General features: G+C 44.4%; 1 protein-coding gene across 1 annotated transcript in view; it reads left to right on the plus strand.

Moving 5' to 3' along the window:
* Window positions 1–233: 233 nt before the first annotated feature.
* Window positions 234–26,948, plus strand: part of POLN (DNA polymerase nu) — a 208,292-nt gene continuing 181,577 nt past the window's right edge. Inside the window, exons 1-5 of the mRNA XM_088454950.1 lie at window positions 234–259; window positions 15,803–15,856; window positions 16,542–16,648; window positions 20,423–20,487; window positions 21,465–21,521. Of these exons, the coding sequence (XP_088311076.1) occupies window positions 16,549–16,648; window positions 20,423–20,487; window positions 21,465–21,521 (222 nt within the window). The 5' untranslated portion in view covers window positions 234–259; window positions 15,803–15,856; window positions 16,542–16,548. The remainder of the gene's footprint in view (window positions 260–15,802; window positions 15,857–16,541; window positions 16,649–20,422; window positions 20,488–21,464; window positions 21,522–26,948) is intronic.

Genomic DNA, 26,948 nt, shown 5'->3' on the forward strand with positions numbered 1-26,948 from the left:
CACGTGGTGGGACGCACAACCACACCCACATTACAAACACCCACCCACCCACCCACATCCCCCGCGCGCGTGCCGTCCGTTGGTCTGTTCACTGGTGACGTCAGCTGACTGTTTCCCGCCCGCGCAGCCTCGTCGGCTCTGTCTCGACGCTGTACTATATTTAGCGGTCAGTCAGCGCTGCTGTGAGCCTGTGGCGCACACACAGTGTGAGATACAGGGGACATGCAGGTGTTGGTTGTCTTATACTAGGAAAGCTGAGGTTGGTTGCCACAGGATTACCTGGTTAATATGGCTGTGGTATTACAGGGATTATTAATATGTATAGACTAAGGGGCGATGTATTACGCCTTGGAGAGCAATCATGTGGAGACTTTGGGCCTGATTCAGCAAGGATCACAGTTGCTTATATGCGCGCAATCTGCTGATGCGCACTGTGTGTGTGAACCAATGGGGACTGCGAATGCAACGGCTATGCAGACCCATCGCAGAGTGATTGACAGGAACTGCCATTTGTGGGTAGTAACGGAGGGGGTGGTCGGGGAAACGCAGGCGTGCCAGTGTGTTCGCATGCCGTTGCAGGGGCGTGCATAAATTAGCCACTACGATGCCCTACGCAGTCTTGAGGTCTCATAGTGTGCGCTGAAGTAGGCAATTCCCGAGTGAGGTCTGACCTGCCTTAACTGCGTATAGGTCCGATGTTATTTTTTATTTCGCAGTGTTGCCAAAATATACGGATGCGAGTTAGGGGAAGTGGGCGTTAGGGATGGCAATCGGTGATGTAACCATCGATGGCAAAATAGCAAGTTCCCATTGATGGTTACAAACTATTCACTTGATGACCATCAATGGTTTCACCTACAGATGGTCATCCCTGTCTTTTGACTGACTGGCCCGTAGGCCAATCAGAACATGGGGGTGGGGCTTTGCTCAGTGTCCTGTCATTTGGTAAAAAAAGAAAAAACAAATTATGCTTTTGGAGGGAAACTATCTAGTTCTCCCCCATCACTGTTAAAAAAATTTTTTACATCGCCCATAAACCATCGATGGTTTTGAATAATCTGTGGCCGATGGGCGTCCTTATGTTAGGCTGCGATCACAATGCGAATGCAGACATATGCATATACCCGCTGATATTAGCAACTGCGTTGCGTGCGTATAAGCAGAATAGTGATCCTTGCTGAATCTGTTTCATTGTCCAAAGCAACCAACCAGTTACTATCATTTATCTCACACAGTCTTTGAAATTACAGTTGGATGCTGATTGGTTAGCAACGTCTCCACTTTATCACTTTCCAAGGCTTGATTCCTCTCCCCCCAATATAGGTGGCACTATTTACGGCTGAGTGTGGGTTTACTGATGAAGAAAATTATGAATTACATGTAAGGTTGGGGCTGCAGTGGGGATGGACTTCGGAAGCCCAGCATTGAATGGTTGCTGCGGGCTTCCGACATCAAATCGTGATGGCCAACACATTGCAACCATGTTATAGTATAACTATCGCAATGGTTATATTTGCATATGAAAAGTGGTCGGAGCCTGTGGAAAAGGGACAGAGCCTCACTGTTCCCACGTCCACGTCACTGGGGAAGTGCCCAGCACTCTCTGAGATGCTGGGCTGCCCCCAGGCTCCCCCTACACTATGGGCTCGATCCAATTAGGTGCGAATTGTAAGTAGCGAGTTTCTTTAAACACACCGCCACGAAGTGCGCTCCTGAGAATTCTCCAATCCAATTAAAAATGCCTATTTGCACTACTCGCAGCGGAGGGGTGCAAATTGACTGCCAAATGAGATTTGCGAGAAATACATGAAAATGTGGGGAGACCATCCTGGAACTCCCAAAATGGATAATTTTGTTAGCAGGACTGTATAGACGGCTGTTTGTGGCCATTAGGAAGTTACTGTAGGTGTTGAAATGGTGTCAAATGGCTGATTTGTGCTTTTTTTTTTTTAAAGCAAAAAAATTATAAAAAACAAACTTTTTTCATTTAATCTCAAACGAATGAAACGAAAAATGCAAAAAAAAAGTAGGAAAAAGGGTAATTTTGGGGTACTTTGAGGGCACCTTGAAAAATGGCAAAAAAATGATAAAAACAATTATTTTTCAACTAAAAAATTGTAATTAACTTTGGGGTGCCTAAACTAATGAAAAAGTTGATTAAGGGGTAGTTTGAGGAAAAGAATTACATGTAATTATTGGACTAAATAAGCTAATTAGAAACTTCCAATTGCCTAATTGGTCATTAGGGGGGGGGTGTCCAAGGGGTTCAGCACAGTGGGACTGATTCAGACCCGGTTGCAAGCGCTGTACGCCTTCGTGGGGGCGTGCTGTCAATGTTGAGTGACAGCACGCCCCCTTTGGTGGGCGAGTCGGGGGGGTGGCTGCTCAGACGGAGGCGCTCCCATGAGAACGCCTACCGTTTGGGGGCGGCGGGAGAGCTTTCGGCTCTGTTTGAGCCGAAAGCTCTCGCAAGCCCGATGGTCTTGACCATCGCGACCATCATCCTGGCCAATCGCATTGGCTGTGGGTGGCCAGGAGGCCGCTTCATAAAAAACAAAAGACGCCTGTTAGAGCGTTCGGCTCTGAATCAGGGCCAGTGTCCCCACATTTTAACCTTTAAAGTAAAGATTTTCCTTTCCATTTCTCACCCTCAGGGAGGTGCGAGTGGAAAGTTGCGAATTCAGGGACTGAGTCAGAGGCGCTCGCAAAAAGCAAGCACTCGCTCTGAAACCGGGCGGGCGCGAGCTATTGCGAGCGGCCAGGATGATGGTCGCGATGGTCAAGACCATCGGGCTTGCGACGAGACCCTTGTGGTAGGGTCTCGTGGCCGCAAGCCCCAGAGAGCTTCTGGCTCTAATAGAGCCGGAAGCTCTCCCACTGACATCACTGGTGATGCCAGTGGGGCCGCCCACAAACAGCAGGCGTTCGCTTGGGAACGCCTCCGTTTGTGAAGCCACTCCCGGCCACGCCTACAAATCGTGGCGAGCTGTCGATCAACATCGACAGCCGTCCCTTTTGTAGTGAGTCCCGGAGCGAGTGCTTTTTGCGCTCGCTCCAGGGCGAGCGCACACGCAGTGCGCATTGGGCCACCATCGACCAGCTGGCGAGCGGGTCTGAATCAGGCCCTCAGTCTGACTGTTCTGTGTGAGTTGCTAATTGGATTGCAAAATGAATTCGCTATGCAAATTCAAAGTGAAAATCGCAACTCACATCCCGCAATTCTCAACTAATTGGATTGACCCCTGAGAATAGATGTTGTGCGCACGTGCACCCTATCCTTCTGCTCACTCTCCCCCCCCCCCCCCCACAGCCATGGGCATTGGAAAGCTGCATACGATGGCTGGTAACCATCAAATGCCCGGTAAAGTACTTCCATCAAACTGGTAACAGCGATGGTTGCTAGCCATCAGTTTCTGATTTCCTTCCCTAGACTGCAGTGCCTTTGTGTCGTGGAACATAAAGGTTATTATTTTACACGTGGCAAAGGTCCGGGGCTGGTTATGCTTTTAGGTGGAGACCCCACACTTTTACATATTTTAGTAACCATTTAATTACTAATGTACACACTAAAGCCTGCACAGATCAGTATGTGCTTTGGACAAACCCACCACTCACAGGCAGTTTTATTTATCTTGTGTATTGTGCTGTGATTTTGAATGATTCAACAAACACGATTCTTAGTACATCTGTTAACTGTATTTGTCTCCATGTAAGGGATACAATGGGGTCAATCCAATTAGGTGCGAATGGCGATGTGCGAGTTGCTATTTTCACTTCGAATTCGCAAAGCGAATTCATTTTGCAAATTCTATTAGCAACTCGCACGGAATCAGTCAGACTGAGGGCCTGATTCAGAGCCGGACGCTCTGACCAGAGCGCTCGCTCTGAATCAGGGCCTTCCTACATGAAAATGGAGCCGTCTCTTGGACGCTCGCATAGCTGTGGGTGACCACCCACAGCTATAGCAAGCGTCCATGATGATGGTCTTGACCATCGGGCTTGCGACGGAGACCCTGCGGTAGGGTCTCGCTGTCGCAAGCCCTGGCTTCTATCAGAGCCAAAATCACTCCCACTGACATCACTACTGATGTCAGTGGGGCCGGCTTCAGACGGTAAGCGTAGCTGCCGTCTGGCAGCCATGCCCCCGGCACGCCCACCAAAGGGGGCGTGCTGTCAATCAACATCGACAGCACGCCCCCTTTGGTGCAAGACCCGGAGCGACGGCTATCACGTCGCTAGCCGGGTCTCGCGCATGCGCACAACGGAGCTCCCTCTGTCGTGCGCATGCGCAGTAGGGCACCATCGACCCGCTTGCGAGCGTCTTGCGCTCACGAGCGGGTCTGAATGACCCCCTGAATTCGGAACTTTCCACTCGCACCTCCCTGAGGGTGAGAGATGGAAAGGAAAATGTTTATTGTAAGGTTAAAATGTGGGGACACCGTGCTGAACCCCTTGTATACTGCCTCCTAATGTTTAATTAGGCATTTGGAAGTTTCCAATTAATTACATGTCATTTTTGGGGTTAAAAAAAAGTCCCAAAGTTAATTACAATAATTTTTCAAGGTGCCCTCAAAGTATCCCAAAATCACCCTTTCCTACTTTTTTTTTGCATTTTTCGTTTGAGATTAAACAAAATCATTTTCTTGCATTACAAAAATCTCCACAATTCAGCCATTTGACACCATTTAAAAACCTACAGTACCTTCCTAATGCCCACAAACAGCCTTCTATATGGTCCTGCTAACGAAATTATCCATTTTGGGGGGTCCAGGATGGTCTACAAACATTTTCATGCATTTCTTGCAAATCTCATTTGGCAGTCAATTCTCACCTCTCCGCTGCGAATGGCCATTTTTAATTGGATCGTAGAATTCTCTGGGGCACGCTTTACTGTGAAGTGTGTGAATTCCAAGAAACAAACTCGCTACTCCTAGATTGTTATCTCCTAGGAGCAGGGTCCTGCTCCCCACTGTCTCACAGCCTTCTTCTCTAGCACTTCTATGACAGCCTTCACCTTCCCACTGTATTGTGTATGGAGAATTGTGTTGCTAATTGCTACTTGTGCTCTGTTTATAATTTGGTTACTGTATTGTAATGTAATGCTCTGTGTACCCTTTACTGTATGTACGGCGCTGCGGACCACTTGTGGCGCCCTATAAATAAAATGTAATAATAATAATACTCGCCATTCGCACCTAATTGGATTGACCCCAATGTTTGGTCCGATGGTGTATTGGAGTGTTAAGTCGTGTTTCACCTGAAATTTGTCTTTGATTTGGGCTTTAGTAAATCTTTCATGTGCAAAATCATGGGGATAGTCGCATAAAACACCTTTAGAAGATTTCCCCCTAAGTAGCAGTTTTGAAATTAGCGTTTACTGATCCAGAATGTGAATATGTGGTTTTGGGAGATAAGCAGTCATAGGTGGCGATTCAATTCAGAGCGAGGTGAATAGCATCCGGAAGTTGGTCACTTCACTTCACCTCACAGTTTAGTTTGACTATAACAACTTAAGTCGGAGAATGCCGATTCTCACAACTTAACTTGGGTGTTTAGTCGCTAGAACCACATTCTCCGACCAGAGTGCCAGCTGCGAGGCTGGGTGTCATGGTCACGCTCCTCCCAAATTTTTTTTAAAATACTATGCATACTGCTGTGAAGCATTGGTGCAGGCTGCAAAGGGGAGCAGTTGTCTCCTTCAATAGCTGGCCCAGGCCCCCGCTGGGACCCTTGAACAAGAGGTAACAGTACTCAACAGCCATGTTTGCATCTGACATGATATATATAAATTTTTATGTCATTTTATGCAGATGTAGAATCCAAATATACCATCAGTATCCTGAAGGATTTTGAGATCTTTTGAAAATGTTTTAATTAAAAAATAAAAGCATTCACAGTAAGTGCTCGGCAAGACTCCATTTTGTCTGCACTATGGGGTACGCATCCTGCCCTCATTGTCTATGTCATCAGAACTCCCCTCAACTTCATCTCCATGTGCTGGTCCTGGGGTAGAAATCTCCTCTTGCAAGGTGGATTCACAAAGTACTTCTGTTTTCTGTGTTTGTGGGACAGCAGATACACTAAAAATCACGATATGACAAAGAAGTGGCCAGGGAGAGAAACTTATGTTGCTGGAGAGGAGAGATAAATGTCAGTTACGCTCCATTGGTTGAGCCATATAGAATCATTTTACCTCCGCTTCACATTAAGGCCCTCATTCAGAGCCGTACGCTCTGAGCAGAGCGCACGCTCTGAATGAGGGCCGCCCTCCATAATTATGGAGCGTCCTCCTGGACGCTCGTATAGCTGTGGGTCACCACCCACAGCCTATACGAGCGTGCAGTTTGATGGTCGTGACCATCGCCACTGCGAGCCGGAGCCTGCGGTTGAGGTTTTCAACCGCAAGGCCCGGAGTGATTTTGGCTCTATCAGAGCCAAAATCACTCCCACTGACATCACTAGTGATGTCAGTGGGCCGGCTTCTGACGGTAGGCGTTCCCTTGGGAACGCCCCCGTCAGGGAGGCACGCCCACCAAAGGGGGCGTGCTGTCAATCAACATCAACAGCACGCCCCCTTTGATCAGACACAACGAGCGAAGGAAAGTCCTTCGCTCGTCGCGTCTGGCGCATGCGCACGACGGAGCTCCCTCCGTCGTGCGCATGCTCAGTGCAGACCATCGACCCACTTGCGAGCGGACAGCCGCTCGCGAGTTGGTCTGAATCAGGTCCTAAGTTGGGCCTAATGAAGAATTTCATGAAATTTCTGGATAAAGTAGACCAGGCTTTAAATTATCTGAAGGAAAACGTTCCAAGGTTAAGTGAGGCCGAGCTAAAAGAAGGCATATTTCTTGGAAACTGCTTATGGATTAAATATTTAATGCTAAATTGGTGGAAATTGAGGCCCTGATTCAGAGCCGGACGCTCTGACAGAGCACTCGCTCTGAATCAGGGCCGTCACTCTTACTTTTTGGTCTGGCCACTCGCATAGCTGTGGGTGACCACCCACCGCTATAGCGACCGGCCAAAATGATGGTCGCGATGGTCAAGACCATCGCGACCATCGGGCTTACGACGAGACCCTTGCGGTAGGGTCTCGCTGCCGCAAGCCCTGGAGTGCTTTTGGCTCTATCAGAGCCAAAAGCACTCCCACTGACATCACTGGTGATGTCAGTGGGGCCGGCCCCAGACGATAGGCGTTCCTATGGGAACGCCTCCGTCTGGGCAGCCACGCCCCCGGCACACCCACCAAAGGGGGCATGCTGTCAATCACCATCGACAGCACGTCCCCTTTGGTGCGAGACCCATAACGACGGCTTGGCCGTCGTTATTCGGGTCTCGTGCATGCGCACGACGGAGCCGCCTCCGTCGTGCGCATGCGCACTTGGGCAACATCGACCCGCTTGCCAGCACTCGCGAGCGGGTCTGAATCAGGCCCTGAGTCTGCTGCCTGGTTCTCCTTCTATACTGCTGTGCATGGATTATTAGGGAACAGAAAAGAGGCCAACTACATGTCTATCATGAATTAACTATTGAGCAAATACTGAAATATGGGTTGTAGAATGTCACTTAAAATTCACTTTTTACATTCTCATCTACACTTTTTCCTTGAGAACCTGGGTAGTGTAAGTGATGAACAGGGAGAACGTTTTCACGAAGACGTTCTGACAATAGAGCATCGCTGAGACGCTGCAATGGACGCTGGAACCCTGCAATGATGGAGGACTACTGCTGGTTCCTTTTTAGAGGGACCAATGAGACACCGTACAAACGGAAAGCACCAACATTCTTTCCCTAAAGCAAAGTGACTTTACAGTAGATTTTATCTTTTATTAACTATTACATTACGGCTAATTTGGATTAAGAGTTTATGAAGTTAAGTTTCTACAGTTTATGCATATCTATAGTTTATTAGAATTTATAAATGAATACAATGAGAATATTAAAATTTTATAGAGATTAATTGAAATTTTACTTATCTTACTTTTTTCAGAATTAGCAATTACTGCTTTTATTTGTGTGCATCTAATAAATTTGAAAACACATATTCACAGAAATCTGATTTTTCCACTTAATTCAGCATTCCTGTATTAGGCGAAAACACATATTCACATGCCAGATGCAGAAATTATTTTTATAGTTTTGATGAGTAGCAGTACCAGTGGCAAATGCAGGATTTTTAGTGGGATTTTTATAAAAAGCACCCTGCCCTCCAGGAGGAGGGCAAAAAGCGCCCTGCCCTCACAGCCTGCGGGTGCCGTTGTCACCCGCGGGACGCAGTGTCCCGCGGGTGGAGAAACATGCGGTGTCCCAGTTACCGCCGGCGAATAGACGCTGGGCGCATGCGCCCGGCATCTATTCTCCCTTTCTGCAGCGCTTGGGGGCTGCCCGGCATGTCCGTAAGCGCCAGGCACGCCCCCAAGTATGACAAAAAGGAGACGCGTCTTATAGACACGCCCCCTTTTCTGGCGCGTGCATAAGGTTGCCCTCTCTAGCTCCGGCGCCCTGCCTGCCGCCGGAGCTACAGTGAACACTGTATATATATTTATATATATATGTGTGTGTGTGTGACAGGGTCAGCATAATTCCACATTAAATAAATGTGGAATATCTAGATCTCCCATGTTTGGCAGAGCAAAGGCATTAGGAATGTGTAATGTCCAGTTCAGGTGTTGCCTCAATAAGAGTCTGGAAAGGCAACTGACTATAGACATCTGTGTGAGGCTGGTTTAAGAACTGCAGCGACACTGGGGAAACAGCCTGATGGTGAGATAGTCGCCCAGGTTATAGGCGACTAGTGTTAGGGGTCCTGGACCTGCGAGTTCACTGAAGAAATTGCTGTTTGGAAGACTTTGTGTAACATCTTGCCTGTGAAACTGCCATATCCTGTATACCTGCCTGTGGTGAGCAATAAAGCTGCTGATGGATTTTACCTGGTCTATGTGATTCTTGTCACATTTGGCACCTAAACAGGGACCTGCTGGAAATTACTACACAGCAAGCTCCCGTATACAGTGACCAGATCCACCCACATTGACAGTGAGACGCATTGCAGGATGCTACCCGCTGCGCATCGGCTTGTTGAATCGCTTTACTGGCAGCTGGGTAGATGAGTGTGGCAGGCCAGCCATAAAGTGGCAGTTGTTCACAGTGATAATTTGTGTATATATAAATTGTGCACAATATAAAAAATGCTTAATTCCTATGTATGTGGTTGAGTACCCTGGGAATTTAGGGCCTGATTCAGAGCCTTACGCTATTTGCGCTTGCTCGTTCAGAAAAAGGGGCCGGCTATTTAAATTGAGCGCTCGCTCTTTGCGGTCTGTTGACGCCTCTATGTCTGAGCGAGTGAGCGAACAAAACATGCGCTCGCTATTTTGTAAAGACGCCCCTTTGCCGTTCGCATCATACGTCATCTCCGCTATTAGATTAATCGAGTACATCGAAAGGTGTCTGAACTGCTCGCAGTACTTGTGGTTGGATTTTCCTACCGCAATCATGTGAACAGTTCAGGCTAAGAGACAACCAAGTGACGTGGCCGATGACGCTGCTTTGTTAATTATGCACACCCTTAAAACGCCAACCGTTTGGCACGCCTGCATTCGGATCACCACTCCCCGTTTTCAAGCACCTTCCCCTGTTACCACCCACAAGCGCCTCATCCTGTCACTCAAATTAGCAGGCACTCGCTATTTTGCGAACACACGATTTCCGACCGCACTGACTGGTTGGCGCATGCGCATTACGACCCATACGCATGCGCAGATGTGCGAACATCTCTCGGAGCGAACGAGCGGCCTCTTACGAGCGGCTCTGAATCAGGCCCTTAGTGCAGTTTTAAAGCCAGCTGTTATAGCTTGCTGGCTAAGTTTGTCCATAAAGGGATAAAGCAGTGTAATATGGAGGAATTGATTAAACTGTTTGCTGAATTGGCTGTAGGGCAGTAGGGTTTGGCTGATGGGCAACAAACTGAAATTCAGCTATTACATGCAGAGTTAACTGAAATGAGGAAAGGTGGGCAGGAGCGAGAGGTGTTTCAGAAGCTTAGTCCATTTGATGACATTGACGCTTTTCTGTGCACCTTTGAGCGTACTGCTGCACGTTTAAAATGGCCTGAGGAGGAGTGGGCTGCCAGACTTGCTCTCTGTCTCATGGGAACCTCAGAGAGGTCATATTAAGCAGAGTTGGAGTTACTGAACCTAGAAAAGCTCAGGAGTTTCAGGAATGGCGGCTAAACCTGTCTGAAGCTCCAAGGGTCCAGCTGGCCAAATTAGCTAGGCTGAGTAAGGCGTGGTTGCAACCGGATATGAACTCTGCTCAGCGTATAGTAGAGATGGTGGCTTTGGACCATGCTGTGTGGGTACTAGATCGTGTGGTGCAACTGTGGGCTCTACAGGCTGATCCTCAAACGTTTGAGGAGTTTGCGGTGGTGATTGAACGGTAACTGACTCTTGGGAAGTTAAACAGGGATTCCAACCAGCACCCAAGCCTAGAACCCAGGTCCCAATTGTTAAAGCCAACAACCCACCTCCAGTTGTGTGTTTTCACTGCGGCGAGCACGGTCATTTGCGATGGCACTGCCCAAAGCAGGGCGAGCCAATGGACTGTAGTGCTGGAAAAAAGCTCGACCAGTGGTCAGCATGGCTGCTGGAAGCACTTCACCGGCACAAACCACCTTGTTTCTTTTGATGGCGCGAGTGAAAGGCCGGGAGTTCTGTGCCTTAGTGGATACTGGCAGCAAATTAACCATCATCCCTGGTTCCACCTGGGGTTGATCAGGTGCTACCCCTGCTAAATTTTATATGTGTACATGGGGATGTAGAAGAATGCCCCCGAGGGCACTTTCCAATAGTGATCAAAGGGCGATCCCTGTAGGCGATAGCTGCAGTAGCTGCCAGGCCACCTTATCCATTGATCCTAGGTCGGGACTTTCCATTGTTACAAGAGGTGGTTACGTGGCATGATGACAGCAGAAGGTCCACATCAGAGGTATCCCAGGAGCCAAGCTCTGTTTTTTCCCAACGTTTGGTGGCTGTAATGCCCTCCTTGGCCAGTGAGCAACCGGAGGCACAGTGGGTTCCCATTGGCAAGGAAGTATCCTTGCAGGACTTTGGCCAGGATCAACAGAATGATGGGAACTTGATAAATGTTTGAAAATGTCGTAGAGATAAATGGTAGAGTAATCACGGCTTTACCAGCAGAAGGTGTACCATACTTTGCATTGAAAAATGTTTTTTTATGTTGTGTATTTGCAGGGTAAGAGTGTAGACCAATTGTCGGTTCCCCGGAAACACGAGCAGTTGGTGTTAAGGGCGGCTCATACACACCTGTGGGGTGGCCATTTGGGAGAGGAGAAAACTCTCCAGCATATTCAGTTAAGATTCTTCTGGCCCGGCATTCATGCAGCAGTAAAAGAGTATTATCGGGAATGTCCAGTGTGTCAGAAGACAGCATCCCAGCCAGGGTTTCGGGCATCCTTGGTTCCCCTCCCTGTCATTTCTGTACCTTTTGAGAGAATTGGTATGGATCTGATAGGGCCGGTGGAAAAATCTGCTCGTGGGCCTCAATACATATTAGTGGTGGTAGATTATGCCACAAGGTACCCGGAGGCCATCCCACTACATAACATGAAATCTAACACTATTGCCTGGGAATTGTTGATGCTATATACCCACTTGGGAATACCAAAGGAGGTCTTAACAGATCAAGGTACCCCTTTTGTCTCTAAACTAATTAAAGATATGTGCCGACTGTTAAAGGCGGATAGGATTACTACCTCAGTTTACCACCTGCAAACAGATGGGCTTGTTGAACGCTTTAACCAGACCCTTAAACAAATGATAAAAAGGGCGGTGTCTAAGGAAAAGCGAGATTGGGACTTACCCCTACCCTATTTAATGCTTGCAGTGCAAGAGGTACCCTAATCCTCTATGGGATTTAGGGCCTGATTCAGAGCCGCTCGTAAGCTCCGAGCAATGTTCGCACAACTGCGCATGCGTATGGGTTGTAATACGCATGCGCGAACCAGTCATTGCGGTCGGAAATTGTGTGCTCGCAAAATAGCGAATGCCTGCTAATTTGAGTGACAGAATGAGGCGTTTGTGGGTGGTAACAGGGGAAGGTGCTTGAAAACGGGGAGTGGAGATCCGAACGCAGGCGTGCCAAAAGGTCAAAACGGGCGTTTTAAGGGTGTGCATAATTAACAAAGCAGTGTCATCGACCACGTCACTTGGTTGTTTCTTAGCCTGAACTGGTCGCATGATTGCGGTAGGAAAATCCAACCACAAGCACTGCGAGCAGTTCAGATGCCTTTCGATGTACTCGATTAATCAAATAAATAGTGGAGATGACGTAGGATGCGAGCGGCCAGGGGGCGTCTTTACAAAATAGCGAGCGCATATTTCGTTCGCTCGCTCAGACATAGAGGTGTCAACAGACCGCAAAGAGTGAGCGCTCAATTTAAATAGCCGGTCCCTTTTTCTAAACGAGTGAGCGCAAATAGCGTCCGGCTCTGAATCAGGCCCTTAGTCCCTTTGAACTCCTCTATGGGAGGCAAAATAGAGGGATTTTAAATCTGTTGAAAGAAGGGTGGGAACAACAGTCATGCCAAGAGCCTAACATCGTTCAGTTTGTGACCCAATTGTATGGCCGTTTAAGTTAAATTGCACCACTCGTGAACGAGCACATGGATAGGGCACAACGGCAAAAATGTCAATAGGACGTGACCGCTGGTAATCGGTCTTTTAAACAGAGCCAAGGTACTGGTTCTGGTACCCACCACTGAAAGCAAAATGTATACCCAGTGGCGAGGCCCTTATGAAGTTATAGAGGCAGTGGGACCTGTTAATTATAAGGTTCGACAGGAGGGTAGTAGGAAAGAACTGCAAATCTACCATGTAAACCTGTTAAAACCCTGGAAAGAGAGCACTGGTCAGCCCTCTTGGTTGCCAAGAAAACCTTAGAATGTCAGGTACCCATTGAAGTTACTCTTAAACCCCGCCAGAAACAGGAGGCGGTGAGTTTAGTAGCACGGCACCAAGATGTGTTCTCTGCCATTCTGGGAAAAACCCAAATTATCCAGCATGATATAGTTACTCCTCTCGGGGTGGTAATAAAACAGACCATACCGTATACACAAGGCAAAGCGGGCAGCGGTTAAACAAGAAGTAGAGGAGATGCTGCGTCTAGGGGTCATAGAGGAATCATGTAGCGAATGGAATAATCCCATAGTTTTAGTGCCTAAGCCTTCAGGTGCTTTAAGATTCTGCAATGATTTTCGCAAATTAAATAAAGTGTCACAATTCGATTCCTATCCTATGCCCTGGGTGGATGAGTAGGGGGAGAATTTCGCAAACAGCCAGTATCTCACCACCCTAGATTTGACAAAAGGGTATTGGCAGATTCCTTTAACTAAGACTGCTAAGGCCAAAACAGCTTTCTATACCCCAGAAGGTTTGCTTCAGTATAAAATGCTGCCGTTTGGTTTTAATGGGGCTCCGGCAACCTTCCAGAGGGCTATGAACAGTTTGCTGCGACCTCACAAAGAATATGCAGCTGCAAATCTAGGTGATATAGTCATCTTTATCCACGACTTGGAGTCACACCTTCCAAGAGTAGAAGCAGTGTTGCAATCTTTACGGGCACATGGGTTTACTGCTAATACTGAGAAGTGTAACATCTTGCCTGTGAAGCTGCCATGTCCTGTATACCTGCCTGTCATGAGCAATAAAGCATTAGAATGGTGGAGGCAAAATATTTGGGATATACTGTAGGCAGAGGGCAGGTAAAACCTCTATGCCCTGTAAGGTGGAGGCGGTCCTCACATGGCCTAAACCCAAATGTAAATCCCAGCTCAGAATATTCCTTGGCCTAGTGGGTTACTACCACAGATTCATTCATGATTTGCCACTAGGGCAGCACCATTAACTGAGTGTCTTAAAAAACAGTCCCCAGACAAGATACTATGGTCTAGAGCAGCAGAAGCTGCATGGCAGGATTTAAGACGTACCTTGTGTGTAGAACCTGTTTTACAGGTGCCTAACTTTAAAAAGCAGTTTATATTGCAGACAGATGCCTCTGGTGCGGGATTGGGGGCAGTCCTTTCCCAGGTGGTAGAAGGGGAAGAGAAACCCATCCTCTACCTTAGCCAGGAATTTCTGCCCAGGGAGCGCAAGTACTCAACAGTGGAGCAAGAGTGCTTGGCAATTAAGTGGGCAGTAGACTCGTTAAAATATTATTTATGGGGCGGGAGGTTTTGTTGGTTACAGATCATGCCCCTTTACAGTGGATGCACACGAACAAGGAAGTGAATGCTCGTGTAACTCGCTGGTTTTTGTCTTTGCAGCAATTTAAGTTTGAGGTGCAGCATTGTCCGGGGAAACAGCACCTCAATTCTGATGCCCTTTCCAGAAGTTTTGTTGGGCCCGATCCTCCATAGCAACCCTGTGGTGAAGCTAGAGGAGGAGGAGGAATAGGGTGAGGATGGCGAACTGTCAAAAATGGTAGAAAGCTGTGTACCAGGACGTATGTCACAAATAGATGTGGGCGAGGCAGATAGCTCGCCTGAAAGTGTTTGTAGCTTCATCAGGTTGGTTGAAGCTAAGGGGGGATGAGTGTGACAGGGTCAGCATAATTCCACATGAAGTAAATGTGGAATATCCAGATCTCCCAGGTTTGGCAGAGCAAAGGCATTAGGAATGTGTAATGTCCAGTTCAGGTGTTGCCTCAATCAGTGCCTGGAAAGGCAGCTTATTACAGAAACCTGTGTGAGGCTGGTTTAAGAACTGCAGAGACACTGGGGAAACTGAGCCTGATGGTGAGATAGTCGCCCAGTTTATAGGCCCGGGGTGTTAGGGATCTTGGACCTGCAAGTCCACTGAAAAAATTGATGTTTGGAAGACTTTGTGTAACATCTTGCCTGTGAAACTGCCATGTCCTGTATATCTGCCTGTCATGAGCAATAAAGCTACTGATGGATTTTACATGGTCTATGTGATTCTTGTCACAATATATATATATATATATATATATATATATATATAGTGGCAGTATCACCAGAGGTGGTGCTGGTGAGCAGCAGATTCTGTGTGTGGCAGGACAGATTCGCCCACACAGAGTAGAGAGGCATTGTGGGAAGTTGCCTAATGGCTGCCATAAGACCAGAGCCCAGGTGAGGCTGCTGGTGGACACAGTCAGACAGTCTAGGTGGGGCTGCAGTGTGAGTGAAGCAGACCAGGTCAGGACCATACCTGCAAGGAGGCAGGGAGATACCTATACCTCTGACACTGTCTCATTGCCCCTGTAAGGACAATTTATTTTGTAATTTATGAGTACATAGTAAAGTTTTTTTGTTAAATATGCATAGTTGGTTTCTAATTTTCTCCTTTAAATGTCTACTGCTTTTTCTAAATACCATGGAAATAATTGCTTGTAATTTTACTATGAAAAGCAATAAGTTAATTTACTCATTTACTCAGTAGCTAGTGATGTGCCAATTGCTACATGACATTATTTTTGTTTTGTTTTTCGTGATGCTGTTCTTTTCTTACTTAACTTCCATTTCACCTCAAACCTAATATGGTGTGTAATGTATGCATAATTGATTTTAAAAAGTTTTGACATTTGCAAATCCTTTTCCCTTACACATATGGTGTAATATTTCCTCCCTTAACTAATCTCTAACAATGTATGTTTACCCTTACACTGAACCTCCAATTTTCATATAGTAATTAATGCTCCTCACTGTTCACTAACAAATATGACTCTTTTTTTTCTCTCTCACTAACTCAATAATTTGGCCTCCTAGGCTCCACATTAACTATATGTATTTGGTCCATCAGCTCCCGTATCCAACTATCAGGTAAGAATACTAAGTGGAAGGTAAAGATTAGTGTTAAGGGGCCTATCCATTAGCAGATGTTTTTCTGAATGATGAACGACAAAAGATGTCTATTGAAAATTCCGGTGGCTGTGCTGAAAGATATCTGTCATGTACATGACAGATTTTTGCGAAAGATGAACGATATTGCATGACATCATTCAGGGAGTGGCTTTTTTTCTCTCCAGTGCTTTTCTAATATCTGGCAGCGATATGCGATAATTGACCATCATGTTGGAGAGACGAAAGATAAAATTTATCGGCCGCGGAGTGCGCATCTGTCATCATTCAGGGCCTATCCATTAGCAGATAAATTGAACGATATATCGTTAAGTCGTTCAATTTACCTGCTAATGGATAGGCCCCTTTTGGATGTCTGAATGGAGAATATCAGGGTTAGAAACTATTACAGGGCTAGGAAAAGTTCACAAAAATAGTGCCCCCCCAACACTCATTGCAGCATTATACTTATCCCATTGCATCATCACTTAATTGCTCTCACTCTGACAGAATACCATTGTTCCCCACTGCCACTAAGGATGTCTCATTTCTCTCCATATACTCGTGTAATCTGAGAATATTCTGTATTTTTTTTTATATTGCACATCTTAAATGGCAGATTTCCATGCAGAGTTGCCAATTTTATATTAATCCTTTTATATTGAAGGTGAAACATGGAAAAATATAGCCAGGATTTGGGATTTTACTGTAGGAAAGAGTCTCTCTCGCTTGTTGCTGGAAAGATACTGACAGCTCTGCAATGCAGTCATGCAGGTAGTATGTTACTCTGGATATAGGTTGCCTTGTATCCTTATTTATTACAGTAGTGCCCTACATACAGTATGTGTGAAATTTGTATGCACTTCCCATGTTTGCGTGGGTTTCTTATTGGATAGGCTTAATATGGAGTCCCTAAGATCTAAGAAAGCATCACAGACTAATCACACTTCATGGTGTATGAATTACACTTCATGTGACTTATTAAGATCAGGTATCACTGTGGCTCCTAACATGAATTATCTCCTCATGGCAGAATCTATTTGTTATCTTTAAGATCATATGTGCATGAAGTCTCAGTTGTTGGATTGTCATGGTTGGATATTAAATGATCAAACATCGGATGGCTAAATGTAATAGGTTCCGTTCTCCAGCCGCTGTGGGAATTTTGCCTTTAAAATGATTGCCACTTTAAAAATACGGGGAGACTTGCATAAATTCCAGCAGCGGCTGAAGATCGGAACCTATTACATTTAGACCCCAGTCTGATTCCAGGTCAGGGCTCGGTCTTCCTGTGCCTATTATTCGACACAAAAATGCTCAATTACTTTTTGTTGAAGTAGAAGATCATTGCTGTTAAAATTTCGAATGTATAACACCATAGTAGCAGTGACCCCAAAAGTTTGTTGTGTCAGTGTACCATTACACTGATTTAAAAATACAGTTAAGCATTGCTAATTTTGCATATGGCTATGACTACTTGAAATAAATGATTTATAATTTGTTCACATATGACTGCAAAGGCAAACTGGCATTTCTAATGTTCAGTTCTGGGTGGCCAAAGCAGCTTTCTCAAGAAACTTGTCAGTGTACTGTTGCCTTGAGAAATTAAGGCTGATTTATGTATCAGCATGAATAGAAACTGAAGACTTCATACTAAGGTATCCAATGCTGTCTTTCGAAAAAAGGGCAAATTTTAACCATGATAGAAAAAGAAACGGAAGCTCCATATACACAATGGAATAAGAGGATAAGTGTACCAGAGTCTACAGTTTAAGAAGCAGATGCCTTACAGGTTCTGAGCTGGCGGTTTCATAAAATAATGTACGCCAAAGTCTAGTGATATCTGCCACATTAAAAAGACAACTTTGGGAGTTGCTAAGAAAAACTCCTATTTGAAACTGGCAAATAGGAAAACAAAGATTAAAAATTGACAAAAAAACACAGACTTGGCTGTGGATTACAGGAAAAAAGTATGATGGATTAATGCGTCTAGGGCGGAGGTTCCCAATACGTCAGGCTCAACATGTTCGGGGATGATTGATGAGCCTACACTGAACAACTGAAAGTTCAGTGTAGGCACATCAACAGACTGTGAAACGACTGCACGATTACAATGTCGTAATCGTGCCCTTGTTTCTATGTCTGTGATTTATGTAGTAGGTGTACCAGTTTGCCTATATCAGTGTTTCCCAACCTCAGTCCTCAAGGCACACTGTCAGCCCAGTGGTATTTACTAATGGTTGATTTTAGCTTTTTGGTGCATTTATATGAGATTTTCTGTGTGATTTGCAAAAACTGGTATTTACTAAAGGCAGAATCGGCTATAAAATCTACATACTATAAACCAAATCCTGACCAATCAGGCCCTGAGTTTGCTGTCAAGGTGCATGGGTTTGCAGAGCAAGATGTTGGCATATGTATACAAGCAGCAGCTTCCACAGGTTGAGGGAATGAGTTTAGCAGAGTGGGGGCATAACTAGCAAAGTTTGTAGTAGGTGCAGTGATTGGAAACCTCAAAGAGGATTGGATCGGAACAAAGCACTTTGCCCAACTTTGGCCTTCTGGGTCACAGTCTGAGCCATGCATCCAGAAAGTCGTAGATTTGACAGAATTATAAGGGGTCTATTCATCATTACTTAATTTCTACAGAAGAAGGTGAAAATTAACAGAAGTTTTGGGGTCATTCATCATAAAGGTAACGCAGGAGATATCAAGGATGTTTCCTGCTTACAGTTCACTCCCGATGTGGTTTGTGTCCTAATACACTAATATGGGGACCTAAAATCATCAAGCTCCAAAAATAAAATATTTTCAGAGCTTAAATGCAGGAGCATGTGCCATCTTCAGATGGTGTTTCCTCTTGCACAGTCGCAGGAGTCCTGGGTTGCGATGCGGGATTCCTTCGGATGCCTTCACCCGTCCAGCTCCTTCCGCCAGGGCTTTGTGCGGCTGCATGAACTCTAGTGCACGCAGGCGCATTACCACTGTCAAGTCAGTCTTGGCAGTGCTAAGTTTCACTACTACGAAGGGAGCAGTGAAAACATTCAGGGAGACAGCTGATTTGCAAATCAGTTGTCTCCTCGCCGGAGCAATGATGAATTGCTCTGGTGCGAGTTAGAATGCTGGATTGTGTAACATAATTAGAAATTATTTAGCAATATTCCAGTTTATCAAATTGATTTTAAATATATTTTTCCTTTGTACATAATTGTATATCTGTAAATAAATTTAAAGGTGGGTATCCACTTAGCGATTAAACAGGCCGATTGAACGATAACGACTTCGTTATCATTCAATCACTTGTTAATCGTTAGCAAATCGGGCATGTAAATGTCGAAAATGACCAGCGATGCGCACGCGTACCCGCTGGTCGTTTTTGACATCTATCATCGGCAATGGTGCAGCTTGGGAGCTGGGAAAATAACTCCATAAACAGAAACTGTGAAACTAGGAAGACCGGCTAGGACCTCTAAGAAATGAACAACAAACACAGCATGTCAGACAATGATAATGACACAGTATAACCGGCACTGAGATCAGGGCTGGCTGTGTACTTATGAGATGCAGGATCCAATCCGAGACCATTCCTGGAGAGTGATTCCTAATCAAAGGCATGTGTGTATCTTCTCTGCAGAGAGACAAGTAGCTAGTTAATTACTGAACACATGAAACAACACACACACACACACACACAGACAGACATGAATGACAGGCTATGAATTGACACAGACAAGACAGGATTTTCAGCTTCCTGCAAAAAGCCAGAAAAAGGACAGGACATGATGCAGTATCCCAGTAACAACTATGACTGGGAGCTGCCACCAAGATGATTTGCTAACCGCAAATCCTAACAGTTTTGAGCTGAATTGGAATGACAAATCGTCTACATCGTTCATTGTGTACGCACTATCGTGCGCTCCCATTCGTCATTCATCGCATCTTTAGATCTGCCTGCAGTGCAGGCAGATTTGAAGATATCGTTATTGATTTTGTTGAAATCGTCTAATGTGTATGCCCTGCCGGACGATTAGGTGATATGTTAACGTTATATATATAGTTAACGATGAAATGACCAAATGATGCAAGATATATCGTTTGGTCGTTTGAAGGATTGCAAGGTGTGTACGCACTATATCGTTTGTTCTGGGATTCAGTGGATATTGGCATGCCCATAGCGTCGTTTGCACATCGGATTGAAAGAATAGTTTAAATTTTACAACCATAAAACGGGAGGTGTAGAAATTACCAGTGAATGAACGCACAATTCTAGCAAATGAACTGGTAAGTCCGTAAATGAATAATATGACATACCTCAATAAAATATAGTCAATAGATCTAATCTAAGATTCTATGCACTAAAATGTAAGATTACTGTATTAAACCTGAAAATGTTCGTTCACTGGTAGGTTCATTCACTGGCTGATTCACGCTATGTACTGATTGTCATGTTTTTTGGGTTTTTTTTAACCACGTGTTTTTGAATAATATTGTTTTTTTTATATTTCAATTTGTTGCTTAGTGCTGTGTTTTATCAATTCTTTGTTTCAGCGAACATTTCAGAAATACATGGCAAGAATACATTCTCCGTAGGAGATTATGTAAGGGATGATAAGGCAAGTCTCAAGAAAATAATATAAAATCATTATAAGGAAAATAATATGCTAAAAACAGTATACAATAAAAAGATGGTGATCTACCTATAAATCCACTCTTGCACCATGCTCGGCATAGTCGTTGCACAAAGGTGCATTATGATGTAATTCTGTGAGAGGTTACCATCTTTACTAGTGCTTGAAGTTTCCCCTCTGTATATACTGTAGAATGGCAACTAAAGGCTCTGGAAGCGCCTGCATCACCTGCAAAGCCCTTAGCTCTGCTGTCATGAGTATGCGCATTTGGTGACGAATGTACAGTGCAGCCCAAACCAGGGTTTCTGTGCCAGACCATTATGTTCTCAGAAGGGCATAAAGGGACTTCCAAATAATTAATCTGGGGCTTGATGATAGACATGTTGCTAGACAAAAACAAAAAAACTTTATACAATAGTAAATATTTGCTTACTGAATAAAACAGCCATTCCTATGTTTAAATGATGCTTATCTCAGACATCATAGTAAGTATTCTACCAAATTGCATGATAATTTGCCCACTAAGGGCACTACTCTATTAGAGTCTGTTCAGGGAAATTAAATAACTGGCGATGTGCCACCTTATATCACCATGATGCTCAGCTGCGCACATATCAGCAAGTTACTGCACACCTAAACATCGCAAGTTCTCCTGAGTACCACCATGGGGTAAAAAACTTGCGATGTTGGAAGCGATGTGCTGTTCTGGAACACAGCATCGCATCCATCCCATATAATTGAATCCCCCCAACAATATGACTAAAATTTAATGATCACTACTTATGGATATATACAAGATATTTTTTTTTGTCAAGAATGGATTAAAAATATTTTATTGAATATTTATAAGAAAATAAAGCGGCCTAATGATGCCACGGCACCGAAGATCTATTGCTGAAATGTTTATTAATAGGTTAGAGATAATAACAGTCTATACACAGTAATCCCTATTTGAAATGCAGGAGTGTAATGGAACTGATGCTAAAATTAGCATAATTAGAGGTGGGAAACCAGCCAGGGTCAAAGATGCCCCAGCTGGCAAGACTATTGGGAATCTGGGCTTGACCTTCAGTTGACCTCCAATTATAGCAAACATGGGGCCTGATTCAGACCCACTCGCGAGCGGCTGTCCGCTCGCAAGTGGGTCGATGTTATGGACTGAGCATGCGCACGACGGAGGGAGCTCCGTCGTGCGCATGCGCCAGACGCGACGAGCGAAGGAAAGTCCTTCGCTCGTTGTGTCCGATCAAAGGGGGCGTGCTGTCAATGTTGATTGACAGCACGCCCCCTTTGGTGGGCGTGCCGGGGGCGTGCCTCCCTGACGGGGGCGTTCCCACGGGAACGCCTCCCGTCAGAAGCCGGCCCACTGACATCACTAGTGATGTCAGTGGGAGTGATTTTGGCTCTGATAGAGCCAAAATCACTCCGGAGCTTGCGGTTGAAAACCTCAACCGCATGCTCCGGCTCGCAAATTCGATGGTCGCGATGGTCTCGACCATCGCGACCATCACAATGCACGCTCGTATAGCCTGTGGGTGGTGACCCACAGCTATACGAGCGTCCAGGAGGACGCTCCATGAAAATGGAGCCCGGCCCTCATTCAGAGCGTACGGCTCTGAATGAGGGCCATGGTTTTTAATTGAAAATGATCGTGACGATGTCTAGCTATTATAATTAGGGGATACATTTACTAAATGGTACTTTGCAAAACTACCAGGTTTTCTTTGGTTTTGCATTTCACTGATTTACTAATCTCAAAACTGGTGCCAAACCCCCATTTAAATAGTTATGCGCCGTCCCAATTTTTTTTACATTAAAAGAATATAAACTGCCAGGTTTACTGAGGCGCTTTTGGAAAAACATCCCAAAAAATAAGTTGCCTTTGACAGGAAGAGCCTAGTGCAAAACAGGGCAGGCCCAATCAGCACAGTGCTCCACTCCCTCGAAGGTTTGGGTTCATAAAAAGAAAAAAATCCCCTCAGGAGAAACCAGGCCCATTCTGATTTTACTAGGGCTCATTCCACAGCTGTGAAGCAGTGGGTGTGACATGGTAATATGTTGATTATTAGAAAAATATATATTTTCTTTACCGGTGCACTACAGGTCCCAGCAAGCCATGTCATGCCCAATTTTAATGGCTGCCAGAGCATGCTGGCACTTGGAGAACCAGAAGTACCAGTGTGCTCTGGCATCTGCAGTGTGCCTGTAGAACACAAACAAAAAAAAAATTAAAATACACACTCCGAATAAGTATTTAATTGAAAAAATTCCCCCTATGCTATCCTATTTTACCTATTTATTACTCCTCTATTTACAGTGCGATAGTCCTTTTTGATCCATGTAGTATCCACGTCCTGGCTAGGCAAAAAAAATAACCACATAAAATGATGCATAACTTCTTCCCAAAGATGTTTTGCGCAGGTCGACCAACGGGAATCCACGATGTGTTCAGTTTAAAAGATCAAAACAACCGTATTATTTTCATTGATTTGGAGCTGAATCTTACCCCCAGTCCATGGCAGATGGCAGTGGCTTGAAAGCGCTGGCATGGCTGACATGTAATAAACTTTACCCCCCTGGTCAATATGTATATATAGTTCTCTGCGCTAATAGTGTATGTGTAGCAGCTCATTTGTATAAAGATAGTTTTAATGTATATTAACAAACGTTAAAATATGAAAGCATAACATTCTATCAAAATTTGTAGAATTATATAATTAATGTTTATACTCCTTTGGCAAGGGAGTGTTGGAAACAGGGTATGGCAGATAATTGCACCGCACTTTAGGCCTGATGGAATGAATGCCACTGCATTGGACACCACTGGCCCTATCTATGCCTAGCTTACAGCCGATGACAGTTCCGTCCTCAACAGTTAGCACTGGTGCAGTTGGTCCGCTGTTGTCTGTGGCGTTCTCCGACTATGTTCCTGCACATGTGGTGAAGGTGCCGCTCCATAATGACGTAGGACGCTGCCTGGACTTTGCTTTATGGACCCGGATATTATCATTCGATCACTGTGGATAGTGTTACTCCTCCACTCCTGGAGGTCAGTTTCGATGACTGAGACGAAACTGCACAGAGAACAGAGTCTTCAAAAAACAGAGTCAAAATCTAAAAAGAAGTTCATCCAAAAAGGTTATAAAGAAAAATCTCTACAACTAGAAATTGATAAAGTCCAAAGACTAGATAGAAAGGAATTGACAAAATATAAGGCCAAAAATTCAACTCATAACACAGTTTAACGGAAACCACAGAGATATTGAAGAAATCATCAATCGCCATTGGCATATACAGTACTTATGCTTGATGATGATGTGAAGAAAATATTACCAGCCAAGCCAAAAGTAATTTACAAAAGAGTGAAGAATCTTAAACAGCATTTGACACAGAGTTTTTTTACCTGCTGTAGAACAACAATGAGTTTACGAAAGCAAAAAAGGCTTCCCTTACTGTACTAACTGCACAGAATGTAGAAACCAAGCAACAAATGCAAGGTCAAATCAACTAATTCAGAAAATAATTTCCCATCTAGGAAGAAATATCCTGTGAGATCAAGGGAGCTATCTACTTGTTAGAATGCACTTGTGGAATTCAATACATTGGGCAAACTAAAAGGTAAATTAAAACCCACGTGTCAGGACACATCCATAATATTGAAAAAGGCCTATCAACTTTATCAGCATATTTTTTTTAAATACCATGACCAGAACCCAAAAGGACTGAGATTTATTGGCATCCAGAAACTTAGACAAAATTGGAGAGGTGATGATATAACAGAGACATTGAAAAAAATAGAAACCCGGTGGATATATTTACTAAACACTCTGGAATCCTATGGGTTAAATATCGATATTGAACTAAAGCACAGATTCTCAAACTCTGTCCTCAGGACCCCAAACAGTGCTTGTTTTCCAGGTCTTCTCACAGAATCACAAGTGAGTGAATTAGCTCCACTTCTGGATCTTTTAAAATGTGTCAGTGAGTAATGAATACACCTGTGCAGCTGCGAGGTGACCTAGAAAACATGACCTATGTGGGGTCCTGAGGATCGCGTTTGAGAACCACTGAGCTAAAGGTATTTTTATAATTACTTTTAACACTTATCTGCACATAATTTATTTTTCCCTTTTTTTATCTTTATTAAATATTGTTTTACACTTATACTTACCATATGTGAAAGCATAACAACTTCAACATCCTTGAAAAATCACCTATAAGGTGTGAAATGTGTTGGAGAAACAAGTGGAGGAGTTAACACTATCCACAGTGATCGAGCGATAATATACTGTACGGGGTCCGCAAAGCCAAGTCCGGGCAGCGTCCTACGTCATCATCAGGCGGTAATTAATATACAGTCAGGTCCATAAATATTGGGACATTGACAGAATTTTCATATTTTTGCCTCTATTCACCACCACAATGGCTTTGAAATGAACAAACAAGATGTGCTTTAACTGCATGCTTTCAGATTTAATTTGAGGGTAATTACATCCAAATCAGGTAAACGGTGTAAGAATTACAACAGTTTCTATATGTGCCTCCCACTTTTTTAATACTTTGTTGCAAATCCTTTGCAGGCAATTACAGCCTGAAGTCTGGAACGCATAGATATCACCAGACGCTGGGTTTCATCCCTGGTGATGCTCTGCCAGGCCTCTACTGCAAATGTCTTCAGTTCCTGCTTGTTCTTTTGGCATTTTCCCTTCAGTTTTGTCTTCATCAAGTGAAATGCATGCTCAATGAGATTCAGGTCAGGGGATTGACTTGGCCATTGCATAACATTCCACTTTTTAGCCTTAAAAAACTCTTTGGTTGCTTTTGCAGTATGCTTCGGGTCATTGTCCATCTGCACTGTGAAGCGCCGTCCAATGAGTTCTGAAGCATTTGACTGAAACACTTCAGAATTCATTCTGCTGCTTTTGTCAGTAGTCACATGATCAATAAATACAAGGGAACCAGTTCCATTGGCAGGCATACATGCCCACACCATGACACTACCACCACCATGCATCACTGATTAGGTGGTATGTTTTGGATCATGAGCAGTTCCTTTCCTTCTCCATACTCTTCTCTTCCCATCACTCTGGTACAAGTTGATCTTTGTCTCATCTGTCCATAGGATGTGGTTCCAGAACCGTAATGGCTTTTTTAGATGTTGTTTGGCAAACTCTAATCTGGTCTTCCTGTTTTTGTGGCTCACCAATGGTTTACATCTTGTGGTGAACCCTCTATATTCACTCTTGTGAAGTCTTCTCTTGATTGTTGACTTTGACACATATACACCTACCTCCTGGAGAGTGTTCTTGATTTGGCCAACTGTTGTGAAGGGGTTTTTCTTCACCAGGGAAATAATTCTTCTGTTATCCACCACAGTTGTTTTCCGTGGTCTTCCGGGTCTTTTGGTGTTGCTGAGCTCTCCGGTGCATTCTTTCTTTTTAAGAATGTTCCAAACAGTTGATTTGGCCACACCTAATGTTTCTGCTATCTCTCTGATGGGTTTGTTTTGATTTTTCAGCCTAATGATGGCTTGCTTCACTGATAGTGACAGCTCTTTGGATCTCATATTGAGAGTCGACAGCAACTGATTCTAAATGCAAATGTCAAACCTAGAATCAACTCCAGACCTTTTACGTGCTTAATTGATAAGGGAATAGCCCACACCTGTCCATGAAATAGCTTTTGAGTTGATAGTCCCATTACTTTTGGCCCCTTAAAAAGTGGGAGGCACATATAGAAACCATTGTAATTCCTACACCGTTCACCTGATTTGGATGTAATTACCCTCAAATTAAATCTGAAAGTCTGCAGTTATAGCACATCTTGTTTGTTTCATTTCAAAGCCATTGTGGTGGTGAATAGAGGCTAAAATATGAAAATTATGTCAATGTCCCAATATTTATGGACCTGACTGTACATTAAATTTACCCCCCAGGTGTAAGATAGTGTTCTCTGTTCTTGGCAAAAAGGCCTTTGCTCTTTCCTCATCACAAAAAAAAGTTAGTCCGAACTGTCCTTATATTGGCTAATACTCTGACAACAAACTTTTTTCAGAACTTGAGACTTCAAAGGATTTTCCACTTTAAATAACCCATGTACAAAACTCCACTCCCTTCCCAATAATAGTACTTTGGTGGTGTGTTCTCTGGGATTGCAACATTTACTCTGTTCTACCAGCATACTGCTGCATAGGCATAATAATAGCAATTGCAACATTTACTTTATACAACAGGATCCTGGTAGAACATGCATAATAATAGAGTCTTTGAATATTTATAGAATGGTACCAGTGGGGGGAGAGAGAGTTAAGGCTGGAAAAAGCATCGGAGACAGTGTTGAACTGACTTGTGAGGAGATTAGGTCATCTGAACAGGTAATAGAGGGCAAGGAAAAGGATAGAGTAGATAATCCATCTTAATTTCTATGGCCAAATGAACATTAACTGC

The sequence above is a fragment of the Taudactylus pleione genome, unplaced genomic scaffold, assembly GCF_031769625.1.
Source record: "Taudactylus pleione unplaced genomic scaffold, aTauple2 ptg000638l, whole genome shotgun sequence".
In the NCBI taxonomy this organism is placed as follows: domain Eukaryota; kingdom Metazoa; phylum Chordata; class Amphibia; order Anura; family Myobatrachidae; genus Taudactylus; species Taudactylus pleione.